Below are 22006 nucleotides of genomic sequence, written 5' to 3'. Positions count from 1 at the left end.
ATCGAGGCACTTCATGAATGTCGAACATGGGAGATAGTTGGTCGTCCTCCAGACAAAAATGTTGTTGGTTCCAAATGGGTTTATAAAATTAAATACAAACCAGATGATAGCATTGAACGATACAAGGCGCGTCTTGTGGCCAAGGGTTTCACTCAGGAATATGGTCAGGATTATGATGAGACATTCAACCCAGTGGTGAGAATGGGAACTATTCGCATTATACTTGGCCTGGCAATTGAACATGGGTGGATCCTCAGTCAGCTTGATGTTAAGAATGCATTCCTTCATGGGGACTTAAAGGAAGAAGTCTATATGGAGCAGCCTCAAGGTTATGCAGAGGGAAGCCCAAAAGAATATGTATGCAAGTTAACCAGAGCTTTGTATGGATTGAAGCAAGCTTCTAGGTCATGGTTTGAAAGTTTTTCCTTAGAAATCCATAAACATGGTTTCTTTCGTTCCCAACTTGATCATTCTCTGTTCATATATAGGAACGGTACCACTGTGGTTTTCTTACTCATATACGTTGATCATATTGTTATCACTAGTAATGCTCCAGACCACATTCAGCGAATTAAAGTTCTATTGAGTATGCGGTTCAAAATGAAAGACCTTGGGGAGCTGAGATATTTTCTTGGAGTAGAGGTAGACAGACAAGGTGATAAAATGTCATTAACTCAACATAAATACACTCTTGATCTTCTGGCTAAAGCAGGAATGACAGATTGTAAACCTCTAGCCACACCCATTGTTGTTAACCAAAGGCTCAATATTTGTGATGGTGAGTTATATCCTGATGCAGTCAAGTATCGGAGTTTAGTAGGTATGCTACAATACCTTACCTTTACTAGACCAGACATTGTGTATTCTGTCAATCAAGTATCTCAATTCATGCATGAACCAAAGACTGGTCACATGGATGCTGTCAAACGCATCCTTCGCTATCTAAAAGGAACGGTGGGTGATGGACTCACATATACTCAGTCTTCATGGAAATCACCAAAACATGACATACTGGCCTATACAGATGCAGACTGGGCAGGGGATCTAGATGAGAGGAGGTCTGTTTCAGGATACTGTGTTTTCATTGGAAGAAATCTTGTCTCATGGAGTAGCAGAAAACAGAAGGCTGTGGCAAGATCTAGCACAGAGGCAGAGTATAGATCTATGGCAGCTACCACAGCAGAAGTGACCTGGATTAGGCATCTTCTTACTGAGATGGGAAAGGATATCTCAAATTCGACACTTATGTGTGATAATAGAAGTGCTATACAAATTGCATTCAATCCTGTTCATCACAGTCGGACTAAACATATTGAAATTGATCAACATTTCATCAGACAAAAGATAGCCGACAAAGAGATTGAACCAGTTTATGTGCCTTCAGAAGACCAAGTTGCCGATATGTTTACAAAAGGTCTTACAAGTCACCGCTTCTGGTATCTGAAGAACAAGTTGCACATGGTTCAACCCCATGCACAACTTGAGGGAGGGTATTAGAATGTGGAATATGGTATGGATATGGATCCGATAAAGGATCCATATCCATTCACGAGTTTTGCTTTAGTTGTATTATATTGTAACATGTGTTACTTATAAGGGGCACTTTTGCCCTTGTAAAAGATCATTGTAACCCTATTAAGACTAATGAAGCACTAGTGCAACAACTAAGAAAGTTTAGGGCTGCCGATTTCTCAAGAAGAGTTCTCTCTCTCTCTCACGTGTTTTCTCAGTAACATAGGGCCATAAAGGCCTATGTAGTATTGCGCTTCTTACCCCCATCAAACTCTGGACGTAGTGCCATAAAAAACTCAATAGACTTGCTTGTCTCCCTATGTTGATCAAATATATCCATGCAGGCTGGACAATCACTACACTTATCACATTTAATACATTTGTCACACTTGTTGTGACTTTTCATAAGTGAAAGTGCATCCCATACTTGCTGCATCTCACCTTCTATTACTGTCAAACTATGTCACATGGACTCGCCAAATAGGCCATCACACCCGTGTCGATGTGGTGCGGGTGCGGGTGAGGCACCCGGTGTGGTCAATAAACCTTGGGTGTAGTCAACCCGCACCCAGGGTTATCATTATCCAAAATGGACTTGGTCACGAGTCAGGTTCGAGCTCGACCTGAGCCTAGACTGACCTTGCTTGAACTCGATTTGTGTTGGGTAGCGAGCTTGACCCGACCCAGCTCGTTAGCTCGTAAGGGCTCCGCACAATGGACCAAGTGGAGCCCGGGCTCAACGGGCGCGCGCGCGCACACACACACAGAGAGAGAGAGAGAGAGAGAGAGAGAGAGAGAGAGAGAGAGAGAGAGAGAGAGAGAGAGAGAGAGAGAGAGAGTTCCCCTCTCTCCTCCCCTCAATTGGGAAGAACAAGAAAGAGAGAGGGGAAGAGAGAGAGAGTCTTCCCCTCAATCAGGAAGAACTAGAAAGAGAGGGGAAGAACGAGAAAGATAATCTTCCCCTCTCTCCCCTCAATCAAAAAGAACGAGAGAGGACCTATTCTTCCCCTCTCTCCCCTCAATCAAAAAGAACGAGAGAGGACCTCCTCCACTGTGCTCCATCGCGCTCTGCCAAGAGAGAGAGAGAGAGAGAGAGAGAGAGAGAGAGAGAGAGAGAGAGAGAAGGGGCGGGTGAAATGAAACTTAAGTGCAAAAGAGAAATGCCACAAAGGGGCTACAAAGAGTGTGCACACACAAACAAGAAGCCACTAATGGGCAAAATACAAGAAGCCACAAAGGGCTATACACAACTCACACTTAAAGTGGATTTAGAACACGAACAATCAATAAAATATATATTGAGTGCTTAGAAAAATCTTAAAGAACAAGGGGGGCTGTTTGCCTCTATTTATACCAAGTGATGACCAAGGGGGGGCTCCATAGGGACCTTGGGCGGCTCTATGGTAAAGGACCAAAGAGCCCTTGGTCAAATAATGAAAAGAGAAAGAAAAAGAAAAATATAAAAACCAAAACCATCCCTAGTGGACAGTCCTAATTACAAGGGAGTAAAATGACTAAGATGCGGAGAGAGAAGAAGAGGGTAAAGAAAACTTCATTAACTAAGAAATGAAAGAATACATCTTATAAGGGAGACGTCCCTTCTATCCCACTACAGGACAAAGACGGTTGACTCTACACTACTAGAAAATATATAAGAATATCCCTGAAAAGAATGTAACGTACACATAAATACATAGAAGGGGTAGCACACTAACTGTAATACACATTATACAAAAGTCTAAACATGATCCATGTGTATACATTTTAGGTGCAGTCAGAGGATTTTTAGCAAATTGAGGAGATTGCTGAAATAGTGCACTAAAATATTACAGGTTGCAGAAAAAAATCACAAATTTCAATCATTTTCTAATTGCAAAAAGGTCACTTCTTTAAGACAAATTGATGGTGTCTTATTTTCTTTCCTTTGTGATGATTTTAATTTTGAAAACCAAGAGCTTCCTATTGCTTTTTATCAATCTTTTTAAAATATTGTGAGATTTTTCTTTCTGATAAAATCCCAAGTTTGTGTCATCTGTAACATGGTCTAGACACTTTTCTCTATGGATTTAGCTGCTTTTGATTCTTGTCAATACTTCCTGTCTTCACTCTTATTACTGTCTTCTACTTGATTCTAATATAAGGAAAGTGTACCTTTTTTGGTTTCTGTGAAACGGCAAACAAAACAGTAGAAGAGAGAGAGAGAGAGAGAGAGAGAGAGAGAGAGAGAGAGAGAGAGAGAGAGAGAAACATCTCATTTTCTTAATTAGGTCTAATCTCCTTTAGTTTAAGTAGAGATTAGCCAAAGGAATAAAATTACATTTAGATCCCTCATTATTCATAAAATATCAAAACAACCTTAAGAATAAATAAACTCTAAAGTAGTCGACTTATCTTAACACTCCCCCTCAAGTTGGAGCATGGATATCAATCATGCTCAGCTTGCCGCAACATTTTAAGAAACTGAACCTGGCAAGAGGCTTTGTAAAAATATCTGCAACTTGATCCTCAGAGATTACATGCTTGGTAGAGATATGTCTAGCTTGAACCATATCTCATATGCAGTGACCGTCAACTTCAATATGTTTTGTCCTCTCATGAAATACTGGATTATTGGCTATATATGTGGCTGCCTTGTTATCACACATCATCACCATAAGAGGTGAAACCTTCACTTGAAGATCAGTCAACACAGTTTGAACCTACATTAATTCAGCTGCCGTTTGGACCATAGCCCTATATTCTGATTCAACACTTGACCTAGCAACCACGGTTTGCTTCTTGCTTCTCCAGGAAATTAAGTTACCTCCCACAAATACACAGAATCCTGTGGTAGATTTTCTATCTTCTATAGACCCAGCATAATCAGCATCAAAGTAAGCAACTACCTCCAGAGTGCCTCATTTCTTAAATAACAACCCTTTTCCAGGAGAAGATTTTAAGTACCTGAGTATTATCATTGTAGCATTCCAGTGTACCTCAGTCGGTTTGTCCATGAATTGACTAACCTTGCTTACAGCCAAAGCAATATCAAGTCTAGTCATTGTCACATATAGTAACTTTCCTACCAATGAGCGATAGCTCTTGCTATCAATAGGTTTTGACCTCTTATCCAATAAATGAACTTTGTGATCCATAGGAATATTTGCTGGTTTAGCTCCCAATATTCCTGTCTTTTTTAGTAATTCAAGAACATACTTCCGTTGAGACAAAACCACGTCCTCACTGCTCCTAGCCACTTCTATGCCCATAAAGTATCTAAGGGAACCAAGGTCTTTTGTAACAAAATGTTTTTGAAGATGAGCCTTCGTAGCTGCAATATCGTTCATGTTATCTTCTGTAAGGATGATGTCATCGACATATACCACCATAACTACTATGCCTGAGTTAGTTTTCTTAATAAATAATGTGTGGTTTGACGCTGACCTATTGAAACCAAACTTTGACATCACCTCAAACAACTTTTGAAATCATGTACGAGGACTTTGCTTTAGACCATATATCGCCTTTTTTAATCTGCACACCTTCTGACACTCCCCCTCAACCTCGAACGCAGGAGGTTGTTGCATGTAGACTGTCTTAGACAGATCTTCATATAATAATGCATTTTTCACATCTAGCTGACATAAACTCCATCCATGGTGAACGGCTACAGAGAGAACAAGACGAATGTTGCCCATTCGTGTTACTGGGGAAAATGTCTCAAAGAAATCAACACCATATGTCTGAGTATAACCTTTTGCTACTAACCTGTCCTTGTACATTTCAATTGAACCATCTAAATTGTACTTAATGGTATATACCCATTTGCATCCAACAATGTCCACATCCAATGGGGGATCAACGAGGTCCCATGTCTATTGAGACAGTAAAACATCCATTTCATCTTGCATAGCCTGCTTTCACCAGCTATCGAGTATTGCCTTTTGATAACTCAGAGGAATAGTTTCAGTAGATAAGGCTGAAATAAATGCTTTCATCTGATTACCAAGAAAGGAGTCATCTTGATCAGCTTGCAGCCTAACACCAATTCTGGAATAATATGGAAGGGACTTTAAGAAAGATACATCCGCACTGACATACTCCCGACGGGAAATCGGATCATAACATCAATACCCCTTTTGATTTTTTGGATAGCCTATAAACATACACTTAGTTGCTTGAGTTGCTAATTTATCACGGTCAACTCCGAGTCTATGCACAAAACAAACACACCAAAATACCTTGGGCGAAAGAGAGAAGAGAGGTACATTAGGATACAGGATTTGCAAAGGAATTTGGTCTTCCACGGATGATGAAGGCATGCGGTTGATCAAATAGCAGGCCGTGGTAACCGCATCACCCCAATATGAAGCAGGAACATTGGATTGAATTATAAGGGTGCATGCTACATCAAGGAGATGCCTGTGTTTTCGCTCAGCCACCCTATTTTGTTGGGAAGTATAGGCACAGGTGGTTTGAGGTTGAATGCCATGGTCTCGATAAAATTGCAACAGTGCTGTGGTTTTAAACTCAAGGTTATTATCAGTGCGGATAATCTTAACAACGGACTCAAACTGAGTTTTTATTTCAATAACCAATGATTTTAGGATACTAGGAACTTCAAATCTTTCTTTTATTAAAAACACCCAAGATAACTTAGAAAATCATCGACAATAACAAGATAATAACGACATTGGGTCCTGGTAGGAATCTTAGTAGGACCCCATACATCACCATGAAGAAGTTCAAAGACTTTATGACTTGACTGACTCTGACTAGAAGGAAACGAACTCCTATGATGCTTGCCCAACTGACATGCTTCACACTGGAATGATGTAGTAGACGGAATTTGAGGAATGACACGACGAAGCTTTGACAATAAAGGGTGTCCGAGACGACGATGCCATTGAACATGACTCGAGGAATAATCAACTGCAGCATCAATATTTCCCACTGGGTGATATAAATAGTAGACTCCATTTTCTTCATAGCCTCTACCAATCTTCTTCCCCGTCAGCAAATCCTGAAAATGACAACACAGGATCAAATACCACTCTACAATTTAGCTCTTTTGTAAGGCAACTAACTGAGAGTAAACTTTGAGGAAATGAAGGAACATGAAGGACATTATTCAACTGCAAGGAAAAGGATATAAAAACATTTCTCTGACCAATAACAAGGGAAAAACTCCCATTAGCTAATGAGACACTCCGATGTGCAGTAATAACCTTTAACTCTGAAATTTTTTGAGAGTTTCCACATAGATGTCTAGATGCACCAGAATCAATAATCCACTTACTATCATGGGGAGAAATATAGTCTCCTGTTGAGTAGGCCACACCAGCTACAAGAGAAGAGGAACTTGAAGGACGATGAGCGACCAACTCATCATATTCTGCACGATTAAGAGTGATAGAATCACTAGGAAAATTGGTTTCATTCTCTACCTCTAGTTTTGTAACATTAGCTTTTGGAACATTTGGCTTCAATAGAGAAAAGGCACGCCGTCCATGTTTGTCTCAGCAACGATCTTCTAAATGTCCTGGTTTTCCGCAATAGGTACATTAAAGTTTACCTCTACCTCCCATACCTCTTCCACGACCTTTGCCTCTAACATTCAGAGTATTTTCTCGTCCATAACTAGATAGAACAACTAAAGCAGATGAGTGAGATGCAGGTTGGGATTGTGGAAGAGAGATGACAAGTCTACTCAATCGATTGTATGCATCAGCAAGAGTAGGAACATCAGACCCGGTCAACATTTAGACTTTAGCAACTGAGAACTCTGACGATAGGCCTGTGAGCAACCGAGAAACCATAGTCTGTTCTTGATGATCCTTTTGTTTTGAGCAGCACAGAGGCCTATGAGCATTAAGTCTCTCAAAGGTAGCCTTAACGGAGGCATAGTACTGGGCCAATGTCTGATCACCTTGCTGTAAATTATATATCTCCTGTTTAACTTGAAGAATACGACTCACATTAGTCTCTTAAGAGTACGTATCTCGAAGATTGTCCCACATCTGTTTAGCCGTATTGTAATAAATTAGGCCATCTGCAATATGAGGTTCAATGTTATTCATGATCCATGACATAACAATGTCATTATCTTCTTCTTAAGTATTGTATTTTCCTGTATTATTATTTGCTTCAGATTCCAACAGAATATGTTTTCTACGATGTCCAGACACCGACATCATAAACATTCCGGACCACCTTGCATAGTTTGTTTCATTTAATTTCACGGAAGAACCATATGCGAAAGGATTGGCGAAGGCTTTATATTCCTCAATAGCCTCATTCTTGTAATCAGATTTGGGAACTTCACCCATAATGAATAACACTAACTCAGAATTCACGACAAATGTCGCTGCTGCAATAGACGCCCACAGACACACACAATTTTTTTGTCACAGTTTGTAAATCTGGTCGACTACCAGCAAAAAAAAAATCAGATCTACTCTTCAATCCACTACGAAATCAGATCTGAGTTCTTCAAGAACTTACGATCAGTGTTTTAAAACTCGTCGAGTCAACTCATTGACTCAGCTCGGCTCGGCCCTCCAGCGAGTCAACCCGGCAAGGCAAACTCGGTTTGCCAAAACTCGAGCTTGACTCGGCCTGACTTGGCCGAGTTCTGGGATGTTTGAAATTTGATTTTTGAGTTTCAAATTACAGTTTCGAAATATATAAATACATATATTTTAACAAGGGTTACCCCCAGATTTTGTATAAAAAATAAAATAAAAATCATTTAAAGATAAAAAATCATTTAAATCCATAGAATAAAATCACCATGCTGTTCGAACTACTGTTCACCCTGTGCTATCAACTTATTCTAGCAAAATATTTTAAAGAAATGATTCTCACTATATATGGAGGGTCAAATGTGCCTATAGGAAGTCACATTTAGGTTTTATCATCCATTTGTTATGTGAACAAGCATTGTACATATTCAAATATTAGTATTCTTTTTATAGTTGTGCCATTAATATATTGCCTGCATAGTTTTCATATATGAGAAAATTGCTTATTTATGTTGATATTGGGCGTTCTGTAAACTTTCAATATGCACATATATCCCTATTTTACATTTATGAATTTGTTAGAGAGGAAATTGAAACTTTTAAAACAAGCTAGCATATATGATTGGCCATTTTAGGAACCGTAGGTAGTAGCAGACTGAACTCATGGTGACCACATCCTCTAATTCAAGTCATGAATTAGTCAAAGTGCTTGTATAGATATCAAATTCAAGCCAACCTCTATAGCTCTTTGCAGTTTTTATATTCTTACAGACATTTGGAGACTATATGTTTACTCAAAAACATGGTTTGAGACAAATTATATATTGTTTTTCTTTAAAAATCAAAAGTTAACAAAACCCGGTCCGAGTCACCGAGTTGACCCGCCGAGTCACGAGTCAATAAAGAACGAGTCGAGTTCCGAGTCATGGGTTTTAAAACCTTGCTTACGATCTGCTCCAGAATATGCAGATCCACTACGGTGATTAGTCTTCACCACGACACCCAGATCTATGATCAGATCTGAAAAAAAACAGGAGACCGATCCACGACTATATAATATTTTTAATCTTCACAACACCCAGATCTGTTATCAGATCTGAACCAACCACAACATGCGATCAGATCTAAAAAAAATTCAGGATGCAGGTCCACAACTATATAATGTATTTAAGCATCACCATAACACAAACACAAACAACGACTGTCAAATCTGACCGTCACCCATTTCACGACGTCAGCACAACACCCATACTTGTATCCACCAGATCTGGTCGACAGAAAACACATAGCTTCACAACGACTTTTAGATCTGATTACAGATCTGAGTCATGACTCTTGTCAGACTACAGATCTGTACCACTCGGTTCCTAAAAAAAAAAAACCGGACACACCTTAGATCTGATTTCCTTCACGCGATCTGATATCCTTCACGCGAGCTTTGGCGCAGAACCCGAAATCACGCTCCCAAGGTCGATGGCTCTGGTACCATGTGAAACGGCAAACAAAACAGTAGAAGACTATGAGAGAGAGAGAGAGATCGCATTTTCTTAATTAGGTCTAATCTCCTTTAGTTTAAGTAGAGATTAGCCAAAGGAATAAAATTACATTTGGGTCCCTTATTATTCATAAAATATCAAAACAGCCTTAAGAATATATAAACTCTAAAGTAGTCGACTTATCTTAACAGTTTCAAAGGAAGTGTTAATTATATCCAACTAACAATGGTTAATTATGCTCTTAGGGGTTGTCTTTCTCTCTCTGTATGGTAAGTTTATTTATATGTTAAACTGATGGTTTTTGTTTTCTTAGTAAGTTTATGATTGTAAGTATGGTCTCTATGTGCTTCTTCTCAGAGTTCTTAACCTGTCAGCAATAATTTCTTTTCATATGTAATAACTTTTAATGTTTTGCTAGGTTAAGGGGAAGGTGTATACAGAATTGTATGTAGGGGATGTCATTCGATTTGGCTTGTAAGTATGGTATTTATTTACGGTGATCTTGTGCATTTTATGGTATAATGTTGCTCATCTTTCACTATGATTTTCCAACGAGTTTATCTACTTTATCTGTTGGATGCATGTCAGGTAGTCTTAGTTCGTATTGCACAAAAACACCTTCTCCATTATTTCTACCATCCAAGTCAGAAAAGAATATGACTGTTGAAGCAGTCTGGCGAAAGACCAATAGTGATGCTGGTCCAACAATCTTCTTATAAAACTAGTGATTGAACGGTTTATGATTGCCTTTGAGACAGTTTGTAAGAAGGGAATGGTACATTGAAATGCATATATATAGCATGTGTGTGTGTGTGTTTAACCAGGTCTACTCAGATTCAAGTTGAATCAAATAAACATACATGGTCAGACCTGGCCTAGAATAGGGAAACCCCACCCGCTTATCTTTTTCCTCTTGAAAATCATCAGATATTCCCTATTTTCAGCAGATACAGTACCACAAGGCCTCATATCTTGATTGTCTGGGACCCAATTTTGAGTTTTGAGTTGGATCCAGGTCCAGGACTAGTTCCACTCTTACAAATGTCAGGTCAACCATGAGTAAACTCATATCTGACCATTTGCATCCCTAGTGTGATATTATGTGGGTATTGAGTATGATGCATGAAACTAATGGTGGTTATAGATATTTTTGGTAGTTAATGGTAAACTGGTAAAGACTTGATATGATTATACGTTAAAAGTTTTAAACATTTAAGTAACGTTTTGCCTTGTACTCTTGTTTGCAAACCAATTAATTTTTAGTCCCATATTGATGGGAACAAGAGAAGAGGGGCCTTTTCCTTCTCCATAGAAGGGAAGAGTTGCGGTTGATGCACCAGTCAGAGAGCATACTGGTCACGTGGGCATGGCATGCAGCTTACAGTTGAAAAATTATTATCGTGAGAGTTCATGGCCTTCTTTTGGCCAAATGTCTGACCTAAAAATGTAGGATCAAACTAGTCCAAGTTGTGGACAAAAATGGATGCTTAAGGGTCGATGGGATGTCTTGACCAATGAAACCTTTTTCCCTTTTTGTGTTGGGTCAAAACAAATCTAAAAGGGTCAAAATCATTTTGGAGATAATAACATGAATCTGGACCCAATCCATTCGGCAAGGATGTACTTTAAATGTGGTATCCAATGTTGTGAATTGCGTTAAAGCATAGCAAGGTGCAAGACCTGCTCATGAAGCAAGGCCTAAGCCTCGAGGCATAAAGCGTAACCTTAAAAAAACTAAATAGATAAATAAACAATGCATTATTTATGAATCAACAATGAATAATTGAATAACAATTAAATAATATAAAATAAATTACCAAACGAATTTCAAGCAACAAATATAGTACAATAATTTAAATGATGTAACAAAGAAAATGTGATCACTAACCAAACAACAAGAGACAACTAATATTAATCCAACATAAACAAATAAATGGTATGAAGCATAAACTAATAAAGTATCAACAACTAGAGGTACTAAACATAATAGTTAATGCACTTTTACAAATTGAAAGTGCAACAATTTACTTTTCATAAACTTAAATTTACTAGTGCATAAGAATCACCATCCATAGAAGAAACAAAAAAAAAAATTCAAAAAACTCAGAAGATAACAATTGTTCATGGCCCTATGTAAACTAAGCTTCATCAGGCTCTTTTTATGTCTCATTATCGTCAAACTTCGATTCAACAATGTCGTCGTCATCTGAGTCATCCATATAAACTGGTTCTTCTTCTTCATCCCCTGTCTCTCCATCATCTGCAATCTCCTCCTCAACATCAACAACTTGTTTGCTGTTTCCTTTGATAACAAATAGCTCATCAAATTATTTATAATATTTAAACAATAAAATAAATATTTAAGTATAAGAAAGTGAAATAATAAGTTTACTTCGAACACATGATGTTGTATCCTTCCTTTTATTAGACATAATTTGTGACCCTTGATTCTTTATGACCACTTCAATAGGTATTTGTTTAATTGCACTTATATCAAATTCTAGATTTAACCAAGAGTCCTCCAACCAATTAGGATATTCTGACAATGCATGGTCTTTCTTCTCCACTATCCATTCATCATTAGAGTCGACATTGTCCAAACAAATGTGATCTCTTGTAGCTTGCTTCTCGATATGTCTCTATCTTATCTTCATATTATATATAACAAAAACTAGTGCATTCATTTTTTCTTGTTCAAGATTACTTTTATGTTTTGTATGCACCTGTGACACTATAGTTTCAAATTGTTAATCATCTCTAATAATATACTAAAAAGTTAAAAGTTAAAACTATAAATGTCTTATGAAAATAACATACATACCAATTAGAAAGTACTTCAATTGCACTCACAATCTAATGCACTGCATGTTAGAATTAAAACCTGAATTGCAAAATTCTTCAATTCGGGAGTCTCTTGGCCAAATGTGCTCCATTAATCAGTTTCATTCAAAGATAACATGAAAATGGAGAACAATAAATATTGCATTCTTAAGGAAAAACAAATAATTAATTCACAAAAGAAAGTTCAGAAACTAATATAGTTGCAAATTTATCAGGAATTTTCTCTTTATTGTTCAAATAACTAATTCTCTACCAAATAACCCTTGTCTATGTGTATATGAATCTACTTGCCAAAAAATCTTCAATTGAGGTCTAACATCTACCACCAATTTTTGAAGACAATCATAGAACCCTCCTATAATCTCCTTGCTTGCATTAAAATTGTTATCATAATGAAAGTATGGGTTCAAAAAATATCTTGCTGCATGCAAAGGTTGATGAAGTTGTATATTCCATCTTAGATCAATTATCCTCCATATGGGCTTGCATCTTTTTTCAATATTATCAATGTTTGAAGCATTTTTTTGTTTGACCTATTCATTGCTTCATATAATAAGTCCATTGGTGGTCGATCATCATCTTCTACTAATCTTAAATTTTTTACAAGAGGTCCAAAGTTTACAATCTTTAACAACAATTCTAAAGTGCTTGATCGGAATTTTGGGGATAAAAACATAACCTTTAACTCCTTGTGACACACATTGCTATATAAAGTGAGATAGGATGTAAAACCTGTAACTGTAGGATGTAGATGCTCCTTATTTGTGTGCGTTCTCATCAAGTTCGGGACCCATGCATGATTATATATGTATCTTGTGATATATTTTTCTTTTTCAATTATAACCTTAAATATGTTCATTTTGTCAATATCTTCAAGCATTAGATCTAAACAATGTGCAACATATGACATTCAAAAACATATTTTATTTTCTACCAACATCTTCCCATCAACTACATGGTTTGGTGCATTATTTATAATGATTTGCGCCATATTTTCTTCACGAGCCTGTTCCACAACTTTAAATAATTTACAAAGATTTTCAGTTGTCTTCTCCATTGAACTAACATCCAAAGACTTTAAGAACATGGTTTCAGGTCAGCTATTAACAAGAAAATTAATTAAATTTCTTTTCTTACCACCAGTTCAACCATCCACCATGACGCTACAACCAACCTTAGGCTATGATTGTTTGAATTCTTTCAATCTCTGATGTGTGATAAGAAGGTGGCTTGATTCCTCGATCATAGTTTGATACAACTTCCAATATAGGGAAAAAATATGGACTATTACAAAGGTTGAAATATTAAGAATTTTCATAACATACCTACCTATAACACGACTGTCAATAGAAAAAAGAAATTAGAAAAGAAAAGAAAAGAAAAGAGGAAAATGCTACTCTCATTACAAAAATTTCTCAAATGAGATATGTTTGACAGTTTAGTAATACTAGGATGTCCTAGTCTTTGGTACCACAAAATTAAATCCAATTTTTGTACATTGAGATAAAATGGTTTCTTTTAAATAATTAACTGATCTATGTAGTAGAGATTTCCTTCTCTATGGCCTTCTCAAATCTGCTTCCCTGATTGGAGATCCTGTATTAAGCATTGGTCAGATGTGAAGGAGACACTACAACCTTGATCGGTGATTTGAGAAACCAAAAGTAAGTTTAAATTAAGTTTTGAAATAATTCTTATTTTTAAAATTCAAAAATTTGCAGATTTTTCAAAATTTTCAATTCCTTTAACATCAAGAGAGATTCCATCTACAGTAAAAACATTCTTCCTACTTGAATTGATACTATGGTCGGTAAGCATAGAACTATTATAAGTCATATAAAATGAGGCAACAAAATCTAAGAGTCAAGGAGTCATACCAGGTAGTGATGAAGTGGAGACAATGGCACCAATTGTGGAGGAACCTTTGAGGCGAGGTTGAAAATTTTTCAACAATTGAGATAGAGACATATTCCCTATAGATTTGCTTGAACCTTCCTTGTCAACTTGAGAAGCACCAACCGAAGCAATTTTCTTTTCTTCTTTAACTTTAAATTTCGGACAATATGGTTTGATATGTCTCGGTTCTCCACAGTTGTAACAAATAAGTTTCTTTTTCTCATCTCCTTTTCCTTCATAAGACCGAGGTTTTCCAAAATTGTTATTTTTGTAGAAGTGTTGAGGTTTATATATATAAGAATTAGCACCCGGTCTTAAAACGGCTAGAACAATATCCTTGGACTCCTTTGATTCGGCTTGAGATTTTAACCTCATTTCTTCCATGCAAACTTGAGCCAACACTTCATGAATAGGTGAAAGTTCTTTTGGATTTTTGTGGAGGATGTTGCTCCTCATTTGTTCAAATTCGGGTCGTAGACCCCTTATGAATTGAAAAATTGTTCATTTACAATTTGTTTCTTCCATTGTTGGGCATCTTTTGGGGTTTCCCAAATAGGTTTCATTTTTGCCATTTGATTCCACAACTTTTTGAGAGTCCCATAGTACTCTCTTACATTCTTTTCTCGTTACTTGCAACTCCCATTTATATGTGGCATCACTTTTAATATAATTTTGTTTAATAAAGAGCCAAGCTTCGTCGACTCTTTCAAATTCTAATATGGTCTCACATGTGTCCTCACTATGCTTTCCATAAATAAGGAGAGGACCTTTGCATGTCCAATCTCCTATTCTTTCATGGCTTTCTTATAATTTAAGAGAGTCTTTTCTCTCTCTTCTCCTTTAAGGACCTCTTCTTTAGTAGACCCATCCTTTTTGCTAAGAGTCTTTATGGGAATAGGTTGTGGTTCCATTGAGGAACTATCAACATATTCCCACAAGCCTTTTTTGATCAAGATTCTTTTGATGGCAGTGTTCCATAGGTTGTAGTTATTTCCATCAAACTTAATAGGGACCACCGTCACCACTTCTTTGTTGACCATTTGAGAGAGAACAACAACAACAACAACAACAACAACTATGCCTTCATCCCAAAACAATTGGGGTCGGCGATATGAACGAAAAAAGAAAATCATTTTGGGTCTTCCACATGAATCTTTCTTCTCCAATCATTTCTATCCAATGCCATGTCCTCGGTGAGGTTCAAAGCATTCATATCCTTTCCTATCATCTTCATCCAAGTCTTCCTAGGCCTACCCCGACCTCTTTTAACTAATATATTTTTTAATTTCTCCATCCTTCTAACTGGAGCATCATTAGGCCTTCGTCGAATATGTCCAAACCACCGTAAACGATTCTCTCTCATCTTATTTTCAATGGGTGCAACGCCTACCTTCTTACGTATCTCCTCGTTCTGAATCTTATCTTTTATTGTATTTCCACACATCCATCTAAGCATACACATCTCAGCTACACTCATTTTTTGAATATGATGTCTCTTGGCAGCCCAACATTCCGTACCATATAGTAAAGCGGGCCTAATAGTCATCCTATAAAACTTTCCCTTCAATCGCAATGGCATTCTACGATCGCACAACACTTCAGTTGCACTTTTCCATTTCATCCACCCAACCTTTATCCTATGATTTACATTTCCATCAATTTCTCCATAATTTTGAATGTTAGATCCCAAATATTTGAAACAATCATCCACCGATATTTCTTGCTCACCAAGCTTCACTACACTCCCATCACTGCTTCGTTGCTTATTAAATCGACATTCCATGTATACTGTCTTACTCTTACTCAACTTAAAACCTCTTGCTTCCAATGTCTGTCTGCATAATTCTAACTTAGCATTAACCCAAGCTCTAGACTCATCAATCAAAACAATATCATCAGCAAACAACATACACTACGGCACATTTTCTTGAATTGATCTCGTAAGCTCATCCATCACTATAGCAAATAGGAAAGGGCTTAAAGCAGATCCTTGATGTAACCCAACCGTTATAAGAAAATTGGTTGTCACCCCTCCACAAGTGCGGACATTGGTTACTACTCCTTCATACATATCCTTAATTATACTAATGTACTTGAGAGAAACACCTTTCTTCATCATTGTTCACCAGAGAACGTCCCTAGGTACTCTATCGTATGCCTTCTCCAAATCAATAAAAACCATATGCAAATCTTTGTTCCTCTCTCTATTTCTCTCAATAAGTTGTCTAAGAAGATGTATAGCTTTCATAGTTGATCTTCCAGGCATAAAACCAAATTGATTCTCCGATATCATGACAACCTTTCTCAACCTAGACTCAATCACCCTCTCCCAAAGTTTTATAGTATGACTCATGAGTTTTATACCACGATAGTTTGTGCAATCTTGTATATCACCCTTATTCTTATATAGAGGCACCAAAGTACTCTTCCTCCACTCATTAGGCATCTTATTTGTCCGCCAAATCTTGTTAAAAGGATTTGTCAACCATTCTAAACCTTTCTCTCCCAAGCATTTCTAAGCCTCGATAGGTATACCATCTGGGCCAACTGCCCTTCTTGATTTCATATTCTTTAAAGCCTCTGCAATTTCTTTCTTTTGAATCTTACACATGAAGTCACGATTCATCTCATGAAAAGGAATGAAGATGTCTCTAAGATCTTGAGCATGACTTCCATTAAATAGCTTATTAAAAAAATCTTTCCATCTCTCCTTAATCTCCTCATCTTTGACTAAAACCCTTTGTGTTTCATCTTTAATACATCTAACCATACCCAAATTCCTCGATTTCCTATCTCTCATCTTTGCAAGCCTATAAATATCCTTCTCGCCCTCTTTGGTATCCAACTTGTCATAGACCTCCTTATATACCTTATCCCTCGCGTTTCGAACTACTTTTTTAGCTTCCTTCTTTGCTATCATATACTTCTCCAAATTCTCATTATCACGACTCTTACTTAGATTTCTATAACACTCTCTTTTAACCTTAATAGCTAATTTGACATCCTTGTTTCACCATGATGTATCCTTACCTAGCAGTGCATCGCCTTTAGACTCACCCAATACCTCCTTAGCCACCTTTCTCATGCCACCCGCTATCTTATTCCACATTGATTCTGAATCATCCTCGAGACACCAATCAGCTTCCTTAACTACCTGCTCTACAAACATTCCTTGTTTAGCTCCTTTCAGTGCCCACCACTTAATTCTAGGATCTATCCTATGTCTATTCTTTTTGCGGCATTGTCTAATTCTAAGATCTAAAATTAAGACTCTATGTTGTGTAGCTACACTTTCTCCCGGTATAACCTTACAATCGATGCAACTACCCCTATCTCTCTTTCTAAGTAGGAAAAAATCTATCTGACTCGTATTAACCCCACTTTTAAATGTTACTAGGTGAGACTCCCTCTTCCTAAACCAAGTGTTTGCTAAGATCATATCATAGGACAAACCAAAATCTAAAATCCTTTCTCCACTTTCGTTTTTTTCTCCTATACTATAGCCTCCATGGATACTCTCAAATCCATCCCATGTCCATTAAGGTCACCGCCGATGAAAAGCTTTTCTCCATAAGATATCCCTTGTACTACTCCATCTCAATCTTCTCGAAATTGACGCTTAATGAAATCATCTAAACCTACTTGAGGTGCATAAACACTAATAAAACCATTTGAGAGAGGAGAAACAAAAAACAAAATATATAAAACCAAGAAGAGTAGACGGTATTTGGTTTGGCAATGTTCCACAAATTTGATATGATGAACTATTATACTCTAAAAATCAGTCACACGAGCATCAACCTTCAAGTGAGACAATCAAAAGAGTGTAAGAAGATGAGTTCTTAGATCATCACCAAACGAAGCTTCAAATAGCTCCAACCAAAATACCGAATAAGGATCACTCACAAGAACCACAAGGGTTCATACAAAAATACCTGAAAAAAGGTATACAAAAGACAAGAAAAAAATATATTTATTGAATGGGTAAAACACCCTTGAAAGTCATACAAAATGAGGGGGCTTTGCCCCATATTTATAATGCATTGAAAGAAAGTAGGAGAGGGAGTCGTTGGGAGTCCAACGACTCTCTTGCTTTTTTACTAAATCAAACATTGACTAGTCAAAAAGCCTAAATCAGTACAAAAAATAAAAATAAATATCCTATTCTAACTAGACTTAAACAATTCCTAGTTAGCCTAGGATATTACTGTCAGAAATCTATGTGGCACCACAGATTTACTCAACAGGAGAATATGAGAAATGAGAGAAAAAGGAACAACAATTTACGGCAGCCACACCTCTTGTTTGGCGTGCCCTAATGACTTTATATTGCTTTATGTTACAAAATACATAAAGACCCTTTGGTAAAAGGGTAAATTACAAAGTGTATCCTACACCTACGCAGTACATATGTTTACACAATAACATGGATTTGGATCTATTTCAGACCCAATCCAATACAAGAATAAATCACGTGTTTTCACCCTCCCTCAAGTTGTGCATGATCTTGAATCATGAACAACTTGTTCTTTAAGAACCAATAATGGTGTTTTGTTAGACCTTTTGTAAACAAGTCAGCTACTTGATTTTCAGTCCTAATGTGCTGAGGCATGATTTCCTTTTCCTCCACCTTTTGCCGGATGAAATGCTGATCAATCTCAATGTGCTTCGTGCGGCTGTGGTGAATCGGATTAAAAGAGATAATGATGGCACTCTGGTTGTCACACAACAATAGTGAGCCTGTGATAACTTCTCGTAGATCATGTAGTAAGTGCCTCACCCAAGTTGCTTCTGCTGTTCCAGCTGCCATGGATCGATACTCTGCTTCTGTGCTAGATCTGGCAACAATCTTTTGTTTCTTACTACTCCATGATACTAGGTTATTTCCTATGAAGATGCAATAACCAAAAACATACCTTCTGTCATCTGGATCACCTGCCCAGTCTGCATCAGTATAAGTAAGTATTTCATGACCCTTCTTGCTTGACCAACTCCTTTGATAAGCAAGTCCATTTCCAATGGTTCCCTTCAAGTACCTCAAGATTCTCTTCACTGCTTCAACATGTTCAGTTCTCGGCTCATGCATGAACTGAGATACTTGATTCACAGCATATACAATGTCTTGGTCTGGTGAATGTTAGATATTGTAACATTCCAACAATGCTTCGATATCTAGTGGGGTCATGGTATATTTCTCCATCTTGCGAACTTAACCTTTGGTTTATAGCACTGGGAGTAGTCAAGGGTTTGCAATCTATCATCCCAGCTTTACTTAATAAGTCAAGGGTGTACTTGTGTTGTATAAGAGTCAAAACATCACCCTTCTTATCCACTTCAACACAAAGAAAATATCTTAATTCCCCTAGATCTTTCATCTTAAAATCTTGCATTAGCAAACCTTTCACCACCTGTATGTGATCGTCAGAATTTCCAGTGATGACTATATCATCAACATATATGAGCAACAAAGTAGTCACATCTTCATTTCTGTAAATGAACAAGGAATGGTCAAGAAAACACCTACGAAAACCATGATTTTATATTTTGAATGAGAAGCTTTCAAACCAAGATCTAGATGCTTGCTTTAGCTCATAGAGGGCTCTTTTCAGCCTGCACACATATGCATGTGGATCTCCTTCAGCATAGCCAGGAGGTTGCTCCATATATACCTCTTCCTTCAAATCTCTATGCAAGAATGCATTCTTTACATCTAACTGACTCAACGTCCATTTATGTTCAACTACTAGGGAAAGGATGATACAAATAGTTCCCATCTTAACAACAGGACTAAAAGTCTCATCATAGTCTTGTCCATACTCTTGAGTAAAGCCTCGAGCAACGAGCCTTGCTTTATGACGTTCTATACTTCCATCCGGCTTGTATTTAATTTTGTAAACCCACTTTGATCCTACAACATTTTTGCCTTCAGGTCTAGGAACAATCACCCAAGTTTGGCACTCATGTAGGGCTTCCATTTCTTCATTCATTGCTTCAATCCACTTACGTGACTTGATGGCTTGATAAAATGCAATAGGTTCGTCTTGCTTCTCAACCTGTGACATGAATAACTGAAAATCCAGAGAAAAGTTGTCATAGCTAACCCATCTCTGGATTGGATGGCGATTCCTTACAGACCTTCTTGTAATGGGTTGGTTCATGCTCTCTTCTACATTGTCGGAAGAAGGATTCTTATCTCTTCTAGTGTATACTTGGCCTGAAAATTTGTTAAAACCTTCAGATGCAGCAGGTGTCGCTTCTTCTGATCTGAGCTGTTCTTGATGATTTTCCTCTCTTATCTCAGTTCTGTCACAAGAAGGTTGACTAAACTCTTTTTCACTGGCAAATAAGTCTGCACTCATCCAAGGATCGTAGACTTCTATATTGCAAGGCTGACTTTGCTGAGATGAAAACTCGCCTTCAAAATCCTGTTCATCAAAAATAACATTTCTGGAGATTTTAACACGTTTGGTAATGGGATCATAGCATCTATAGCCTTTGTAGTCTTCTGCATACCCCACAAATCTGCATTTGGAGGCCTTATCCTGGAATTTGTTTCTTAGAGATTTATCAATGTGCACATAGCAAACACAACCAAAGACTCGCAAATCATTATAGTCAGGATGATGCTAAAAAAGAACAGAATAAGGAGATTTATCTGCAAGAACTGTCATAGGCAGACGATTGATAACATGTACAGCAGTGTGAAAGGCTTCTGTCCAAAGACTAGTAGAAACATTGCTATCATGGAGCATACTCATGGCACTCTCAACAATATGGCGATGTTTCCGTTCAACCACTCCATTTTGTTGAGGTGTATGAGGGCAAGAAACTCGCCGACTTATCCCATTATTTTGAAGAAAGTCAATAAAGTCGGTTGAGGAATACTCACCCCCCCATCGCATTGGAAATGCATGATATTGGTGGAAAATTGATTTCTAATCATTGTACAAAAATGTTGGAATAACTTAAAAACTTCAGATTTGTGTTTCATAAAGTGTATCCAAGTATAGCGGGAAAAACTATCTATAAAAAGAACATAATATCGACTTCCAGAAGAGGAACATACAGGAGAATGTCCCCATACATCAGAGTACACAATTTCAAAAGGTCTTGAAGCCCTTTTATTTATAGAAGAAAATGGAAGAACATGACTCTTGCATAACTGACAACTGGAACACTTCTTAACATCTGACTCATAAAGTAGACTAGACTTTGGAATAAGATTATTCGACACAAGCTTTTCAATGAAAGTACGACTACAATGACCAAGACGACCATGCCATATATATGGCTTATTGCATTGACTTATACTTAAAATATTCGAAGAACTTGACTTTGGAAGTTGTGATGACGACTTTGAGACAAAAGATGGCTTCAAGATAGCAGTAGAAGGATCCTCGTTGAAGATGTACATATTCCCGCGTCGCTCCCCTCTAGCGAACGTCTCCTTCGTTTGAAGATCCTTGACATGCACAGGAGTAAATTCGACTGAAGAATTTGTATCATCAACAAGTTTAGATACAGAAATAATATTCTTTTTGATATTAGGAGCAAGAAGAACATGAGACAAATTATGGTTAGAAGATGACAATGGAATTTGTGCATTTCCAATGTGAGTAATGGGGTGATGTGTACCATCGCTAGTAACGATACTTCCTTTTCCAAAATAAGGAGATAAGTTAGTGAGCTTACTCGAATTACCTGTCACGTGGGTGGCTGCTCCAGAGTTTATATACCAATCTCCCCGATCATTCTGCT

General features: G+C 37.5%; 1 protein-coding gene across 1 annotated transcript in view; it reads left to right on the top strand.

Annotated features, from left to right (window-relative positions):
* LOC149838510 (SMAD/FHA domain-containing protein) overlaps positions 1-22006 on the top strand; it is a 66452-nt gene that overhangs the window by 20881 nt on the left and 23565 nt on the right. Inside the window, exon 4 of the mRNA XM_090006632.1 lies at positions 9930-9985. Within this exon, the coding sequence (XP_089862758.1) occupies positions 9930-9985 (56 nt within the window). The remainder of the gene's footprint in view (positions 1-9929; positions 9986-22006) is intronic.

The sequence above is a fragment of the Nuphar pumila genome, chromosome 5 (genome assembly GCF_984573655.1).
Source record: "Nuphar pumila chromosome 5, dmNupPumi1.hap1.1, whole genome shotgun sequence".
Classification (NCBI taxonomy): domain Eukaryota; kingdom Viridiplantae; phylum Streptophyta; class Magnoliopsida; order Nymphaeales; family Nymphaeaceae; genus Nuphar; species Nuphar pumila.
This window is presented reverse-complemented; position numbering and strand designations above follow the sequence as displayed.